At 42.8% G+C, this 17933-nt stretch overlaps 1 protein-coding gene across 2 annotated transcripts; it reads left to right on the top strand.

Annotated features, from left to right (window-relative positions):
• Positions 1-40: 40 nt before the first annotated feature.
• On the top strand, positions 41-17666 carry LEMD2 (LEM domain nuclear envelope protein 2). 2 transcript variants are annotated; one of them, XM_033152612.1, is made up of 9 exons: positions 41-134; positions 2800-2840; positions 4072-4147; positions 7047-7123; positions 7743-7822; positions 13531-13676; positions 14911-15012; positions 15107-15209; positions 15770-17666. In XM_033152612.1, the coding sequence occupies exons 1-9, from the start codon at positions 56-58 to the stop codon at positions 15918-15920; spliced, it is 855 nt and encodes a 284-aa protein (XP_033008503.1). In that variant the 5' UTR covers positions 41-55; the 3' UTR covers positions 15921-17666. The 2 variants fall into 2 exon arrangements, with proteins under 2 accessions (XP_033008503.1, XP_033008502.1); XM_033152611.1 differs by lacking the exon at positions 41-134 and adding an exon at positions 199-1336.
• The last annotated feature ends 267 nt before the right edge of the window (positions 17667-17933 follow it).

Raw genomic sequence — 17933 nt, 5'->3', positions numbered from 1 at the left:
GCAAGCGTACAAAAAGAATTGCAGCCTCGGCTCGCTCACAAGTGACCCTCTCAAGATGGCGGCCACGCCGGAGGCGGCCCTGACCATGATGGCAGCTGGAAGAGAGACGCCTGCTTGCCCCTACCAAGATGGCGGCAAGCCCTTCCTCGCAGGAGAAGGTATCACTTCCGGCTCGCGATCCTCCGCTCCTCTCTGGCTATGGCTGCAGCGGGTCTGTCAGACGCAGAGCTGCGGGCGGAGCTGCTGGCTCTCGGCTACCAGCCGGGGCCCATTACCGATTCCACCCGCAAGCTCTACGCCAAGAAACTCACCCGGCTGAGGGCCGAGGTGGCCGCTGGGCTGAGAAGCCGCGGCAGCGCAGCCAGCACACACCCTCAGGGCCCAAGCGGCCCCGCGAGGCCCAAGGCCGCGGTCGGGCCCAAGGCGGCTCCCCGGGGCCCCCGCGTCCCGGTTAGGAGGGAGGAGAGCGAGGAGGAGGAGGAAGATGAGGAGGAGGATGAAGAAGAAGAAGAAGAAGGGAACGACTACGTGCCGCCTCGTCGGGAGGCGGCGAGCGGGAGTCGAGGGCTGTTGCCTCAGAGCAATGACTGGCGGGCAGAGAGCGGGCTCGCCGCCGCCCGGAAGCCCCATTTGACGGCTCGGGAGGGAGCGACGCCGAGCAGCCGCTGGGAGGAGGGCAGTAGCGGGTTGGCTACGAGGAGAGCCCGGCTGGAGGCGGGAGAAGGCTTCGAGGCCCCTTACCAAAGGGATGCGGCGGCGCCCATGTTCACCTCCAGCCCTTCGTGGGGAGCAGCATCCCCAGGAGGTGGAATAGGGTTAAGCCCCAGCAAGTGGTGGGAAAACGAGCAGAGCGTGAGCCCCAGCCTTTCCTGGAATGCCCCCGTGGTGGGGGGCAGTGCTGCAGGCTTCAGTAACAGGGCCCACCTAGAGGCCAAAAGGGGGGTCACCCCAAGCTCCTTCAGTAACAGGGCCCACCTAGAGGCCGAAAGGGGGGTCAACCCAAGCTCCTATTTGGGGTTGCTGACCCAAAGGAGTGAAGAGGGGCTGACCTACAGGTCCCCGTGGAGAGCGCAGAAGGAGGTTGGGCTAGCGCCCAGGAGTTTGAAAACACCGCCATGGGGGACAAGAGAGTTGAGTAGGGAGACACGTTGGGACGGGACGCGCCAGCATGTAGGCTTGAAACTGCAAGCTCAGGGCATAAGGAGGAAAGGCAGAGGCCTAGAATTTTATCTCTCCTGGTTCCTGTGGCTGGCAACCATAGGGCTGCTGGTCATTTTCCTGGGCATCCTTTGGGTGAAGATGATGGGACCTCCCCGACTGGAAGGGCCTGAGAATTGTACGTGCGGGATGTAACGCTGCTTTTCCTCTTCAACCCCGCTTCCATCTCTTCTTCCTCTTACTGATAGCCTCAATTAGAGTTTTGTTGTTTAGTCCCTTTTCTTTTCGGTTGTTGCTTACGGAAACACAACTCGTAGAATGTTTTTGTGGCGAAAGTTTGCATCCGTTCCTTCAAAAGCTCATAATCGAGGTACAAAAATGACTGAGGCTGCATGCTCACTATGTTTTCAAGCACATTCAAAGCACATTCCCCCCCCCCCCAATGAATTTTAGGCGCTGTAGTTTGTTAAGGGTTGCTGGGAATTGTAACACAATGTAACTACAGCACCCAGAATCCTTTGAGGGAAAGAATGTAGTTGCAATGTGCTTGAAAGTTATAGTGTGTGCATAGCCTAAGGATGATTATCTTTTTCAAATAACCATTATAGGAAGTTTGTCCTGGCCCAGGTTCTAAGGATATGTTGTCAATATAAAGCTTTATGATGTCTTTCAGATTGGCTGCCTAGCAACTACTGATCTTGAAATGTTTAATAGTTGCAGACACCAAAGAGATTAAGCAGATGAAAGGGTTCTTTCTACCTTTTGAAAAGGATAGACTGCATTTTCCTGATGTATCAAATAATAATTCTCTTGTATGACTTTAGAATGACAAGTGGAAGATGGACATGGTTGTTACTAATAGGATGTTTCCTTCACTGTCTTAGACTACTCCAAAAGTCATAACAGTTACTTCAGTGACTACAAATTCATGATCAATTGGACAGTTTTTGGTCACTTTGTTCTTGCAAAGCATTGTGGGAAAACATGTAAAAGACTCTTCCCATCCACTTGTATTTTAAAATCTGGTGTGGCAATATATATTGGCTGTTACCCTTATGTTACAGATTTATGATGAAGTAGTGGGATGTTCTTACTCATGCCAGAAATCAGTCTAGCATCCTTTCACCAGCATAACAAAGTAACTTTTCCTACAGTATGATAGCAAAATACTGTCTCAGTCAAGATTTTTCTGCGCTATGTTTTAATCCATAAGTGTTCAGGAAGCTAAATCACATTTTCTGTCTATAGTTACATTCGGAGTCAAAACCCCAGATACTCTGCAAAGTAAACAAATGTGCTTATTTTGACATGAATGCAGAATAGTTATTTCTCTTGTCTGATACTATGTTATGTAAATCATTTCCTTTTGATGGGAAGTCTATGGATGCTTAACTTCACAGCAAGTCCCATTGAACAAAATGGGGCATTTCTAAGGAACATTATTAGGTTCGTATTGCAGGTTTATCAAAATAACATGCTTGGAGAATAAATTCCAGAAGAGTAGCCATGTCCATCTTCTGTAACAAAACGAAGTGGGCTTTAATCCACAAAAGTTTATGCCACAATGAATCTGTTAGTTTTGAAGATGTTACAAGACTAATTGTTTTTTAAAAATAAATCCTTATTTCTTCTTGTTCACAGTTAAGCTATTGCCCATGGATTGTGAAAGAACTAAAGAAGGCGTAAGTGTGAATCTTTTTACTATCTCCAATGTTAAATTTCGTTAAGGAATAAGGAATAATTTATTGGCCAAGTATTAATCATGCTTGGAATTTTGCTTCGACTACATTGCAATGTAAAGAAAAACGTACCTCATACAAACACTATTCCCCTCACGATACAACAGCACAATAAGTACAATGTACAGCTTACCTGTGACTCCTATCAGCCCCAGCCAGTTTGGCCAAAGGCTAGAGATGATAGGGAGTTTGGTCCAACAATATCTGGACGGCCACAGGAAGTGCTTTTTTTCTCTGGGGACGCAGGGGTACACATACCTCTAAACATTTTGTGAGTCTAAGTGTGGCCTCATTGAGGGACAGTATTTCAATATGAGTAGGAAAATGAGAATGCCCCTAAACATTTTTTTAGAAAAAAGCGCTGGCCACAGATCACTTAGTATCTGTATTGCTACAGAAATAAGCCTCTGCTATTTTCCAAGAGAAATGTAACGATTTATTGGTGTGCAATTAACAGACAGCTTGTTATAGTTTAGTAATTCAGACCATGTAAACCTAAGCTGCTGCAAATCTAAATCCTTATTATCTTACAAAAATATTCGTTAGTCAGTTGTAACAAAAGTGAGACTGATTTGTGACAAGGATTTCATCTGTAAAGCTACTTTTCAATAACAAGCTTAATAGCGCTAACAGCCTTTAATCTCTCCTGTTGTGTGCGTGTAGTTGTGACTTTTTCTATAACACGTAGCTGAATAAAACAAACCTTGTTATATAGTGCATATAATTAAAATGAAAGCCCTTCCTTCATTTGTTTTTTGTACATACATATATTTAAGATTATTTATCATCAAATTTACATAGAATATAAGAATTTGAGATCTGAGGGCTATATAGTTTTTGCACCCCCAACCCCAAAATACAATGTTTTACAATGCACATAATCCACAATATGTGATGGGTTTTATTCTGATAGTGACTGCAATGAAGGGAACTGATATATGTTGAGTCCACCCATTCTCCCCATCATCATACAAAATGATATACTTTTGCAATGACATTTGCAGAAAGAGAGAAATAAACTCCTGGCAAGAAATGAGGTCTTATGAGTCCATCCTTAGTTTTCAGTTGCTAAATTAGGGCACATGAGAAATGTTCTATTTAATAGTTAGTTGTAATTTTTGTAGTTGGTTGAATTAAAGATCTGTTGAATAATTTTCTCTCTTAATTTTTTCAGTACTGTCAGGAAAAACATGAAGAAATGATCATGACCATTCTGTATGAACTATACAATTATCTTGCAGTTCAAGCTGGTGAGTTCTTACTTATCTTTTTACCAATCACTTTGTTCAAAGAAAGTAGCTGTATGTTAGCTAGGTATTTTCTACCTTAATTTGAATTTAAAAGAGCGAGGACTGTTTTGTTTCCCTTCAAAGGCTGCAGAGGAATGTAGGAAAAACAGCGTTTCTAAATCTGAGCTGCATTATTATTAAAACAATGACCCCCTAGTATGGCACTGATGTTTTCGCATAGATAAAATGAGATTTAGGGTCATATTCAACTAATCCATTGTGCTAGTGTGAGCCCATGCAAGGATTCCCACTAGCGCAATGGCAATTCCCTCCTTTCCTCCCCCTGCACATATGCTATGCCATTCCTAAATCAGCTCCAGATTTGATGAGAAGAGAGGGGGACAATGTTCCATCAAGTAAGGAAAATCCTTATGCTAACATAACCTTAGCCTTTGCACTATGTTGAATACAAGTCAAACATTTCAGTTCTCGGGTGTGCTTTCCTGATGTGACCCCCACTCCATGTCCAAAATAAAGATGCAGTTCACAAGTTAAGTTCAAGACCTTCCTCTAGCTTTCATAGATACACAGCATAGTTTTAAAGGGCTGGCCAACACAATCAAATTTCCAGAACATTGTTACATTTAGCAGATGACTAATCAAAATATCCCAAAGGATATTGATACACTTTTCCCTGTGAAAGGCATGGTTGTATGCTGATGGTGAGCTCATCCTTCACCCATCTCATCCTGGATATATGGAATGCTTCCAGGAATGAGTTCCCTGATCACAGCAATGTATATGCCCCCTTTCCACCAGGCTGGCCCATTTTATATCATTAAGCGTTACGTTTCTCTGTGTGTATCCCAATCTGCATTGCAGAACTGAACTGTGTCTGGGAAAACCTTTGGAGGTCACTAGGGTTAGCTCCCGTTGTTCAGTCCCAGCTCCTGCCAACCTAGCAGTTAGAAAGCACGTCGAAAGTGCAAATAGATAAATAGGTACCGCTCTGGCAGGAAGGTAAACAGCATTTCCGTGCGCTGCTCTGGTTCGCCAGAAACGGCTTAGTCATGCTGGCCACATGACCCAGAAAAACTGTCTGCAGACAAACATCAGCTTCCTCGCTCTGTAAAGCAAGATGAACACCAGAACCCCAGAATCATTCACGACTGGACTTAACTGCCAGGGGTCGTTTATCTTTTTACTAGGCAGCACTTCTTTAACGCCAACAGGGTCCTAGATGCAGTAGGGCCAGGGGTGGCCAACTCCCAAGAGACTGCATTCTACTCACACAGTTAAAAACTGGCAGTGATCTACCCCCTTTTGGGGGGTTCGGGTCAAAGTTGTTGAGTTTTGGGGGGGGAGGAGGAAAAATGTTGAGGTTTTTTTTTTTAAGGGGATCCACAGTTGTTCAGTTTCTTTGGGGGAGTCAATGATCTACCAGTGATCTACCACAGACGTCCAGTGATCTACCAGTAGATCACAATCTACCTGTTGGACATGCCTGCAGTAGTCTGTAATCCTCTGCACATATTAGAAACAGTGGGACTTTCAAATCGAAATGCAAAGGATTGCACTGTTAAATAACTTCTTGCGTAGTTCTCAAGATAGTTTGTTTGGATCGTGAACATTAATTTTTTTGCACCTGTCAACACAGCAGACATTTTAATAGCTGGCCAAAACTACTGTGTGGGCATTGGATGGTAGGGGTTTTAGGCCAGTGTTTCATATAGTAGGCTTGTTTCCTGAATTTCAGTCATTCTTAAGCTTTGTTGAAATTAATTGGTTTGTTCTTTGTACGTAACATTTTCTTACCTTGTGGCCACTCTGCAGGGAAGGATACTTAAAAGTCCTTTGAACTAAAAATCAATGGCTGGTTATGTTCTTTAAAACCACAATGCTGTGCATTCACAGTGGGGTGCGGTGCATAAACTGCTTGCACTGCTGAAGAATTCGGCTGCTTTTCAGTTCAGATTTGAAATTTAAGTCTAAAATTGGGTTGTGTCATCAGCATGTGGTAGAAATACCAAACGTTCTTGATGGCTTCATGGCCTTGCAGATGAGAAACCAGTTTTCAAAAGAAAACTGGCACTGGACAACTGCTTAAGTGTCAGGCTGTATCTTAGAGAGAGTGTCCATTACGAGAGGCAGCAATCCGGTCTCCCCTCTTGTGTTTATTGTGAAAGTTGTTGTAGTAGTATGCCCCCCTTCTTCCAAAGATCACAGGGCAGTCACAACAAAATGAGAAAACAAAATACATAATAAAAACAAGAACAAAGCATTAGCCCTCCTCCCACAAGCACATATTAAAGGCCCTAGAATGTTAATCTGCCAAAGGCCTGGTTATAGAGAAATGTTTTCACCTGGCACCTAAAGATTTGTAATGAAGGCATCAGGTGAATCACAGAACATAACCTGACCAGAAGCTAAGTGGCAGGCCCGCCCTAAAACTTTTTCAGCATTGGAAGCCGGTCAATGTGTAACATCCCTGAGCCCATCCCGAATGTGAATCATCATGAAAGCATTTTTTTTAAGGGGCATGTGGGGGTGGCCTCAGACATGTTATAAATCTTTGTATAATTCAGTAAATATTTCAGGCACTGTTTAATGTATCCCATTAGCCCAAAGCATTAGGCAAGATACAGTTACACAAAGGCGGGACACATACATGCATTTCTTCAAGAGTATGAGCTGCTCTCATGGAATAAATGTGAGGTTTGATTGTCTTATGCTAGCATGTGTACAGCACTACAAATTTTATGAAGTCATAAAACTAAACCAGGTCTATATTCTGTAAAAAACATTTTGGCTAGCATTAAAAGTGCTTTAAAAAGGAAGCTAGCTCAGTGCTTCTGTACTATTTGGCAATTTTCATAATTTTCATGCCAATAACGCTTTCTGTCTCTCCCACCACCACCAGGCAACTTTGAGTGTGGAAACCCTGATAATCTAGAAAGTAAATGCATTCCAGTTAGCGTGGCAAAGGATTATATAGAGGTAAGCAAGGTTATGACATTTTTCTATTATCGTATATATTTGTATCTCCTATTTATTGCATTAAAACTACCTTCTATTTTATTTTTTCCCTTCGGTAATTCTGTTATTATTATTTTGGCTGTTACTTGATTGGCATTTTTTTCTTGGGGGTTGTTGCGTTGGAAGGCCTAAATAATATGACTGCTGAGACTTGCAGTTTCTTTTTCCGTATGAGAAACCAAAATCTTGCAGCATTTTAAAGTTGTTGCTTACAAAGCAGTAGTAAATGCCTTGTTTTCCTCTTTTCTTTTTTGTACCTCTCTAGAAAAGATGGTTAGTATACTAGAGTTATGCACACTTATGGTTCCTGCATCAAATATGATCATAAAATCATCTTAGCTGCTTGGAAAATGGAATAGAATCCTAACACTCATTTTAATGCATTTAAAGGGTTGCTAAACTAATTGTGCTGTAAATAGGAGACTACCTGGGAGCCCTATGTATATTTTCTCAAATTCCCTGAAAAAGCAGGTGGAATATAAATATAATAAGTAAAATAAAATGGAAAGAATGTATTTACAGAAAAGTCTCACTGCTAGCTGAATGCAGAACTTACATCTTGGGGCCCACTTCCTTACAGAATGTGACTGCCTACAGTGCACAAAGGTTTGTGGATGCTTTGCAGCGGTTACTGGACAATCACAGAGACTCGGGGATATGGTAAGTTCATTGGAATGAGCTGTGTTAAATTTATCTCCATATCTGTTCACTATCCCATGAGATTCAGTGGAGATGTGACTCAGAGAACCATAAGTGACTGTTTGAAAAACAAGCAGTGTAAGACTTTCCCTAGGAAGACCACCAGGCTTCTAGAACCAGCTAACTACAAATGATCTTCTAAGCCTGGCACTGTAAGATGTTTTTATTTAGATTTGAATTTGATCTGCAGAATTTGATACCCACCAAGTTGTCCACCAGAGGTTTGGCAATTCACCTCCTTTTGCTTTCTGCCTGAGATTGCCAAAACATGGGTTGACGGGCATCTGGAAGGTCATAGTTGCTAGCTGTGCAGCTACATAACTCTCAAAGAAATGAAAGGCTGGATTTATAAAGGTGCAGTTGTACCAAGGCCCAATGCCTGCAAGGGGGCTTGGACTGAGCTTCCTTTCTCTCCTCCTCCTCTTCAGTGTCTCCTACATCTTATAAAGCAAGATGTGCTTTTAAGCAATTTCTGTGAGATAAGCCAGCCTGGCTACTCCCACTTTTCAGTATTTATAGTCTGTGAATGAAGTCAGAACTGTGATGAGTGAGTTATTTGGGCAACATACTACAGGAATCCCTGCAATTCTAAAAAGCTGCTGTTCTCTCCCTGTTAGTGTGCTTTCCTTTCCTGTTTCTGTCCTTGGGATTTCTATAGTTTCTTTCCGTTCCATTCTGTTCCTTTTTAAAATGAAAGAAAATCAATCTGCTCTCCACAATCCCCCACCCCCAGTGGCTATAGGTAGTGTTCGAAACTCCCATTGTTCTAGGCGCATTTTGCGACTAGGAATTTCATTAGTGCAAGCAGTTTCTGAGCTCTGGGCACAGTACTGCACCTAAGATTTCAGATTAAAACTGTAGAGTGGAAGTATAAAATATGAAAACGCATGTGTATTCATTTTGTTCGTTGTCAAAATGTTCGTGTTTTGCTGAGAGCTGTAAAACTGCACATGCTCAGAGTATTTATTTGGTAGTCCATGAAAGTAATAATAAATTTGTGGGATGCAGTGAAAGATAGGCGTGCCTGGCATGCTCTGGTCCATGGGGTCACGAAGAGTCGGACACGACTGAACAACAACAAGAAATATCTTGACATATTTTCTGGTACTTTATTTCACACATTCCTTTTGGGAGGAAGTGGGGGGCTGTTTGATGAACTGCACCAGGCCTCCAACTGCCTTAATGTGGCCTTGATGCAGGCCTGACTTGTAATGCTTGGCTGTTACACTTTATTTCTTTTTTATTTGTGGAAGCTAGTGTGGTGTAATGATGGGGACTTCCTGGTTAAAATCTTACATCTCCTTAGGACAGTTGCTCTCACGTTCATACCTGTAATATAGAGATGATAACAGCCTACCCTGCAGGGGGAAGGTAGGGGAAGTCCCACTGCACACTCAGAAATCCTTGTACTGTCAGGACACTTGCTTAGCACTGCTTTGGATACAACTCAGTACATAGACTGGCTGTCATTTCTCATTCTGGAACCTCATTTGATCATATGAGGTAAGCACTCTCCCTGCTAATACCAGGGTGTTGCTTGAAATATCAACGGTTCAGAATGCAGCGATCTTTCAGTTATGGAACAAGGGTACACTGTGCCGCTTCTGGTCTTTCAGGTGGACTGTAAAACTGATTCCAGTCCTCCGATATTTCTTAATTTTATTTTGTTTTAAGAGATTGATACTGAATACCGTGTACTTTATGCAGGTGGTTGAAATATGACCTTGGTTGTGCTGGCCTAGCTTTCATGTGGTTTAAATTCAGGAGATTCACGGAGCATTTGTTCCCGTTCTCTTGTGCTCGAAGTAAATGTAGTTATATTAAAGGGAAGTTTTATGCTCTTTAAGGCATCTATAACACATATGAAATTTGGATAGTCTTGGCCACATCTTCAGAGTAGCTAACTTGCTCACTGGCATAAAGGGCAATATCCTTGCTGTCTTCAGTTGGTTCTGGAAGAACAGAATAAGCTTTTTCCAGCAGCTGGGTTTGTTTATTTGTAAATGGTGGCTGCAGACTGTCTGGAGAGCAAACATCACCCTGTGCAAATCATTTCAGCTCTTTGAAAAATCATGCCATCTCTCTGAGTGCCTATTATATATTTATAAGGACTTCCTTGCCTGTCTCTTCCCGATATTATAGATTACTCTCTTGAACTGTGAGGGAGATATCAAGAGCCACTTGCTGCCGGCAGGGAGCCCATATAAATATATTTTCAAACTCTAATACAGATGTGCTATTTGAAAACACAATTATTTTGGTGAGCAGGAAAGGATGGATAATAGCAATTTGAAATGCATTCCTTTGCAGTTACCAGGGATTCAAGCCAGCTAGTGTGCTAAGATTATTCCATCTCCACTCATCTTAGTTATTTCTGTGTGGTGTAGAATTCTTTATTTGATATTCTGCATTTGTAGTCCTGTCTACAAAAGTTACTGTTGAAATTCCCATAGGCCTCAAATGACTTACTGTTTCTCATTAAGCTTGTAGCTATGTCTCAGTTCAGTTTTTTTGGTAGGGTTAACCTGTTAGGACCCTGTTTTCACAACAGATTTGAAATCTGTTCAGCCTCTGTGGCTTCAGTCTAACCAAAGATATTGGGAAAGATTGTTTTAAATTAGTTAGCCCTTTCAGCCTTTCACAGAAGTCCCGACACACTTGTAAGCGTGATGTAGTGGTTAGAGTGTTGGGCTCAGACTTGGGGTACCAGGGTTCAAATCACCAATAGGCTGTGAAACTTGCTGGGTGACCTTGGGTGGTCACTGCTTCTCAGCCTCACAGAGTTGTTCTGAGGATGCAATGGGTAGGGGGAGAATCATGTATTCTATCTTGAGTTCCTTGAAGGAAAGGTAGGATATAAAAATAATAAGAAAATAATAAATAACTATAATTCCTTGAGTTTGTTGGGGGAAGCCATTGTTGTTAAAATGGTATCAGATTCAATCTTTTATCAAGGTAGAATGATAGAAGAGTAAAACAATTTGCCTGTATATGTGTCCCATTTGAAGCCAGTGAGATTAGTGCACAAATTTGCATAGAATGCCAGGTACCAGATTTTAATTATTTTAGTATGGAATACAGTTCTGGGTAATGTTTTGAAGGTGATCCCAAAAGTACAGTCTTGCTGTGTTTTCATGTACCCAGTAAGTTGGTAGATGCCAATGCCTCAGTTCAGTAGCGTTTATCAGATTTCAGACATAATTTTGAGGCGTTGTTAACTCTCTCACTGCTGTAGAATAATTCAACAAGCCCGAGGCTGTGAGCAACAACAAAATACTCTCCTCCCCTAATCTCATTATCTAAAACTCTGCTGTAACCTAATGTTCGAAAATGTGTTCCATTTTTCCATTCTTTGTATAGGAAGACTCCACGCTGCTAAACACTGTTCCCTTAGGGACATGCTTAGAATTGCTGGTGGGATGGAATTCAGTGTTTTCTAATTAAGATTTTCTTCACTGTTACAAGCCATAGCCTGGAAGCGTAAAATACACTCCCCACTTTTGTATTCACCATAATTAAGAGTTTCATCAACACTTGAGCAAATGGATCCTGTTCTGGCAGCTCAATATGAAACTCAATAAGAATGTACAGCATACTAAAGACCTGCTGCAGGCTTTCCAACAAATGTTGTTGTGAACTTATTTGACACTGTTCTGTTAAGAGCAGAACCAAGTAAGTCAGCTGTGCTTGGGAACCCTGCTGCATATTTTAAGATCTTTCAGAAACTTGGGATCCAAATAATCCATGGGGATGGGTAAAAAGTTGGGTGTAATGCAATATGTCAGGAGCTTTTGTGCACTGCTCAGCAGTGTTTCTTGGACAACTGATTTGGACTATCTGTATGATGAGCTATTAATTGCAACCCTGGTGTGACATCAGTTAGCTGCCAGAAATGTGATCACCTGGCTTTTTTATATACACTGATTGAAAAGGCCTGGAGACTGGGAATTCTACAGCAGGGCTCTTTCAGATTTTCTTTAGTGAGCATGCAGAGACTAGAGTCAAAGTGCGGTAAATTGCTGTACTTCTTCCATCTTTCTGTTTTGCGGTAATTCCTTTATCTGCCTTCAACTTCGGAGAGAGGTTTTCACAGGCATGTACTAGGGCTGGGCAATATCAGCTTTTCAACATCGCGGTGTATCACCAGCCAAACACTGTGGTTTGGTGATATACCACAATGTTGAAAAAACAAGATACATTGTCATCTGCGCTCAAGACACCAGGTGAAACTGCCCCAGCTCTCACCTCGAGAGCTGAGGCAGTTTCACCCAGGCTCGCAGGGTGGGACAATTCAGCTTGTTTGCACCACTCAGCTGGGAGGACAGAAGGTCTTCCTCCCAGCTGAGACTGACCCAGTGCCCTTGCCGCTCACAAACAAGCAACAGAAGCATCGGGGCTGCTTTGTGCAGCTCAGCTGGGGGGAGGGAACGTCCCCTCCCCCGGCTGAGATGGCCCGGTGCTCTTGCCCAGGCAGAGCTTTGGGGCTCCTTTAACTGTTCGCTACAGAGAACGGCAAACACACTGCCCTCAGCTGAGCAGTTTCACAGAACCCCCACCCTGTCGCAGGCTTGTGTGAGCCAGGGCTGGACTGGGGGCTCCTTTAACTGCGGCAAGGGCAGCTGCACACTCCTCAGTCGAACAGTTTAAAGATGCAGAAGGAGGAACAAGCTGTATCAGGGCCCGTCGGAAGAGTGGGATGGCAGTTTCACTCAGTGATATATCATTGGGGAAACCACCACCGCTCCTGAGTCGCTCTGCTAGTGGTTGCTGCTAGCAGAGGGACTCGGGAGCGGTGGCGGTTTCACCAGTGATATACTGCTTAGTGAAACTGACGTCGTGGTCTGCTCCTCATACCAGTCCTGGGTGATAAATTGATATCTTGCCCAGGCCTGGCATGTACAGACTCTTAAATTCTATATTCACACATTCTGCTGTCATGCAAGTCCATTTACTCAACTACATGGTTTGAATGCACTCCATGCCCAGTTACCAAATATCCTGAGACAATCATCTCTTGCATTGAGACTCCCTTATCACTGTTTACTCTGCTGGGTCCATGGGAAGCCAAGTTCCTGTAAAGCCCCTCTAGCACAGTTAGCCAAACTATCAATTTGTGGGGATTAGGAGCTGGAATTATCCTAGTGGTCATTTCCAGTGTTTTCTCATTTTGCAGGATGAGGTTTTTCCTTATTGCAGATTTTGCGCAGAATAAATTTGTAGGCTTTCCCCTCGTCCTTTTCCAAAGATGCACCAACATTTAATTCAGGTGAACTTAACATTTCCCCCAACAAAATTGACTGCTGGAATTTGTTTCAAGAAAAATAGACCCAACATGCATGCACACTTTCACTTGATCTCTGTGCAGTCACTAGAGGGAATCTAGTTTAAAAGTTTAATCTCCTGTATACTGTACTAAGAAGTGCTGTCAGAACAAACAAAAATACTAAAGAAGACGGCTATCTTGCTAGTGTGCTATCTTTGTTTGCTCTCCTCTCATACTCTTCTCCATCTGCTGCTAATGAGCCACTGCTGGAATATTCCGAGAAGGTTGGGAGCAAGAAACTAAGGAGTGTGATGGAGTTGATAGCATGTTTATAATCCTGATAAATAAGGACCATCAGCTTCTTTGCATTGTTCAGTCAAGGAATCATTCTGCTTCATCCTTTCAGGTTACAAGGCGATGAGAGTTCCGAAACAGTTACTGCAGTGGGCCAAGTGGTTTGTCTCGAATCCACCCGTCCCCGGATGGGCTTAGGCTGCCGTTTCCGCCGGGCACTGAATACAGCAATTACTAACCTATTTATATTCTTTTGGAGTAAGTCCCTGTCCCTGTCCCCATCCCCGTCCCCCACTATCTATGACAGCCAAGATCTCCCAACAGTCTTGTACAGTGTGAGATTCTGGAAGGTTGAGGGAATAATGGATGAAATTGCTGTTGGGCCCAAGGTTAAATATTCAGCAAGAAGCAGTCTTGAGACTGGTTCACACAGTCTGGGTGTTTGCCATTTCATGAAAATCATCCCATGGAGGTCTCTCTGTGTGCACCACAACTTCATGCAGTTGTGCTCTGGCATTTACCCCAATGAATTCTGCCCTCCTCCTCACAAGACACTATTAATACCCTGCTTCCTTAACAGTTGCAGTATTACTTATTCTTAGTCATGCATTGCTGACTAAGTACAGACCACAGTGTGGTTAGGCATACATTTGTGCAGCAGGGCTTCTGCTTCCTCTTTTTCACCTGCAGCCATCTGTTCTCCCCCTCAAACCTCCAGAGGGTTGCCCCCCCCAAAGGAAATTTTGGGAGCTGCATGAAGAAGAAGCAAAGCCTGCTACCGCACTGTGCAAGAGTTTTTTTGTTGCACAAGTGGGCAGACCTCATTGGATGTCTCCTGTTGTATGCGGAATTCCCTGCAAAGAATGTGCATGTGAATAATATAAATGGGAACAGGTTTTAAGAGGAAAATACCAGCAGTCAGCCTTTACTCAGCTAGTGTGTTATAGTGGATGTTGTTTGGATTTAGACTTGGGGGGGTAGACAAGGTTTCAAATTCCCACTCAGTCATAAAGCTTGCTTGGGCCAATCACTGTGAATTGTCAGGATAAACTGGGATAGCTCTGAATTTCTTTGCTGAAAAAGTGAAATACTGTGATGATCTGTTAAGTTGGTGAAAACAAAATGTTAATGTTGCCATATTTATAGTTCAATCCTTCACTGAAATCTTCAGGTAACAGTAACTTAACTCTTGTTTGCTGAAGCATAGAGATACCCTGTGAGCTAGCAAAGCTAGTCTGATTTTATTTTGTTTTTAATCTACAAAGATTGCAAATGGTGTTCAGGCTTTATTGGGTCTCCAAGAGATGAAAGTCTCATAGCAGTGTAGCACCTTCCAACAAACACATCTCTACATAATGGCTATATGCTGGGTGCATGGAGGGGAATTTTTAGAGAGCACCTTTGATAACTGATCTTAAGGATTGCAATGAAACATTTCAGGCTAGCTCATGTGTAATCAGAAGATTTCATCTCTGTGCTTCCTTCCTCACAGGTTTAGCTTTCCTTTGGGGGATTCTGATTCTTCTAAAGTATTACTGGCGGAAAAGGGAAGAAGAGGAACTGGACATGTATAAAATGGTGCAGAAAATCATAGGTAGCATTCACCTGCTAGTCAAATTATAAGTAAAATCATCTCAGTTTCATCAGTTTGCTTATTTGCCTGACTGCATGCGTTGTTCTCTCAACAGCTGCCGTCCAAGGTCACTACAAAGAATGGGAGCAGAATCTGGAACGGTACCCATATGTAGGCATCCTTCACATCAGAGACACACTTATCCCACCACAAGACAGGTGAGTTTTTCTTTGACTTTATTAATAATCCTGATTAAGTTACCATGTAGATGTGAGGGGGTCAGTCTTCCAAAATAATGGCCAACCAGTTGTCCTTGAGAAGCAGGCTGAGGAAGCAAGCATCCCCTCATATTTGTCACCAATATTTGGAATGCCTAAGAACTATTTTCCTCCAAATATAGATAATAGCCACTGATAGGACCAGTCCTTCATGGATGTGCCTGAACTTTTCAAGCCATCTACACTCAGAGCCACAATGATAACCTGCAGCAATGAGTTCTATAAGTTGATGGTTCATGGCTCAAATGAATATTTCCTTCTGCTTGGCCTGACGCTTTTGCAGATGATGTCTTTTGAGTTCCTGTATTCAGAGAGAGAGAGAGATCTGCAATGAGACACAAGTTGAAATGGGGCCTTTCCCCCCTTTTTGTACCTTCAGATGTTGGCTGCTACAGAAATTACCCATGGTTGATTGTGCTCTAAGCATTAGATTAGACCACCATTTTCCTGCATTGTACAAATGCTCAGCTTTGGTTACAGTGCTCCTTTTTTATCCCCAGGAAAAAAATGAAGCGGGTTTGGGACCGAGCAGTGGACTTCCTCGCTTCAAATGAGTCACGTATTCAGACCGAGTCGCACAGGGTGGCAGGAGAGGACATGCTGGTGTGGCGTTGGACACAGCCTTCTTACCTCTCTGATTCAGATCATTAGCTCTGACCAGAGGCCAAGCCATTGGTTTAACACTGTGCAGGGTGATGTGCCCTCTTCTAGCTAGGGAATGTCCTGTTGCCCATACTCAGGTGAACCCCTGATACTACTGTACATGTGTGAGAGCTGTAGAATGACTCTGGGGTGATCATTTTCTGTATGGAATATAAATGTTGAAATGCAGGTGCACACCAAAGTTACTCTCATGGCATATATTTGGCTTCCATAATGTAATAATTAAAAAAGAAGAAACAGGATTCATTGCCCTAATTGAAAGATGCCATTGATAGTTTTGCTTTGGTATTAGGGAAGACTGTGTCCGACCATCTACTCAGAATGTTGGTGCTAAGACCACTAAAAGATGCTTTGTAAAGGTGTTCATTACAGAAGCACTGTGGATAAGAGTGGACAGCAAATATGCGAGGTATATTTGTTCTTACAAGCTGGTCGGGAATAATCTACTGGCATTGTTTATTGGGTGACGGGTGGGATTGAAAGGGCCAGGTCTTGAACCTTTGGAGGCAAGGTGGGAGGGGCTTAAAGCTTTTTTTTTTTTTAGGCAGTGGGAGGTGAGGATATTTTCTTGTGAGAGCAGTAGAAAGCATTCAGTCTTAAAATGGCTTGGTGGGGAGCACCGGAAAGCAACAACTGTGCTTTTGGGTCGTGTGCTGTACTAGAGAGCTGATGGGGTGCCAACAGTGTTTGGTACAGAATCAACGCCTCACAAATCAGGTGTTTACACGATTGCCCAAAGAATTAAAATCTTTTATTCAGCCAATATAGTCACATGTTTTGTGCATATAGCACCTTAGTTGGTCCAAGTTCATGCTGGGTTGTTTGTGAGGGGGAGAAACACCAAAATGTCATGCACCTCTTCAGTGACATCATAAAGTCTGAGGCTCTGGCATGATGGCACATCATTCCATTATTGGTTCAGGGCATCCACTTAACTCATCATGAACTTCGCCTCTGTCCAGTGGATATAGCAAGTTGCATATGAATTTGGAATAAAGTGTGCACATTTGAGCCTCTTTAAGTAAAATGAGCTGAGCCTTTATGCTACCTTTTGTGACATGTTTTGTTTCAACTGGCATATTTATTTGCAAGTGGGTGGTAGCCTGAACGTAGAGGTTTGCCCTTTTACTCCCCCTGCTGGCAGAGCTGAAAAACTGACGGATTGGAGTTTTCACCTAGGTGCCCTTCGAGGCTGTTTTAGCAGCATGCGGCAATTCATTATGTGCCTCCTGCTGATTCATCAGTGCTGAAATCAGTGCAAAGAAAAGCAGCCTCCAAAAACAAAGCACCAGGAGGTCTTATTGGTTAAGTAGAAGAAAATTTTGCATTCATTTGAATTTTATCCCCACATGTTGCCATCTGTAGCGTAGGCGGTGTCTTAGAGTAAAAGAAGAGATGTAACAGATGTCTCCGTGACATTAGCCATCCTTTTTTTTTTACACAAACACTCCCCTTATACTGTTGAAGCAGATAATCAAATTATTGCTTTTAATGTATTCTTAATTTCTGCTGATGTTTGCAAAAAATTCCACAGTGCCTGCATTCTTGGGGCTTTAAAAGAAACATTTGTGGGTATTTTTTACCATCAGACTCTCAAGAGGAAATGCCAAACAATATTATGTACAGTTGACTAAGCTGTTCATTTATTTTTATGTAGATGAGCTGGTGCTATTTATTATACATTTTGTCTCTGTCCATTTTCTCTTGCAAAATAAAAATTTGCTACAAATGGGACTGTCTGGTATTGGTAACTAGTACCATCTCCTGACAAGGCAGATGCAGGCAGTTTGATTCCCTGGATATTTAATGCTGAAAGCACTCCTGAACTGAACTTCATCTGATTATATTGGGTTGCAATGAGTTATAGACAGCACTGGACAAGCACAACAGTACTTGTAAAAACTAAGGCCTGAGAGTGAGGTCCCATCATCCCTGACCATTGGCCATGCTGGCTAGGGCTGATGAGAGCCTGATTCCAACAACATCTGGAGGGTACTACAC

The sequence above is a fragment of the Lacerta agilis genome, chromosome 6 (assembly GCF_009819535.1).
Source record: "Lacerta agilis isolate rLacAgi1 chromosome 6, rLacAgi1.pri, whole genome shotgun sequence".
NCBI lineage: Eukaryota > Metazoa > Chordata > Lepidosauria > Squamata > Lacertidae > Lacerta > Lacerta agilis.
The sequence above is the reverse complement of the archived record's forward strand: the minus strand, read 5'-3'. Positions and strand labels throughout refer to the sequence as shown.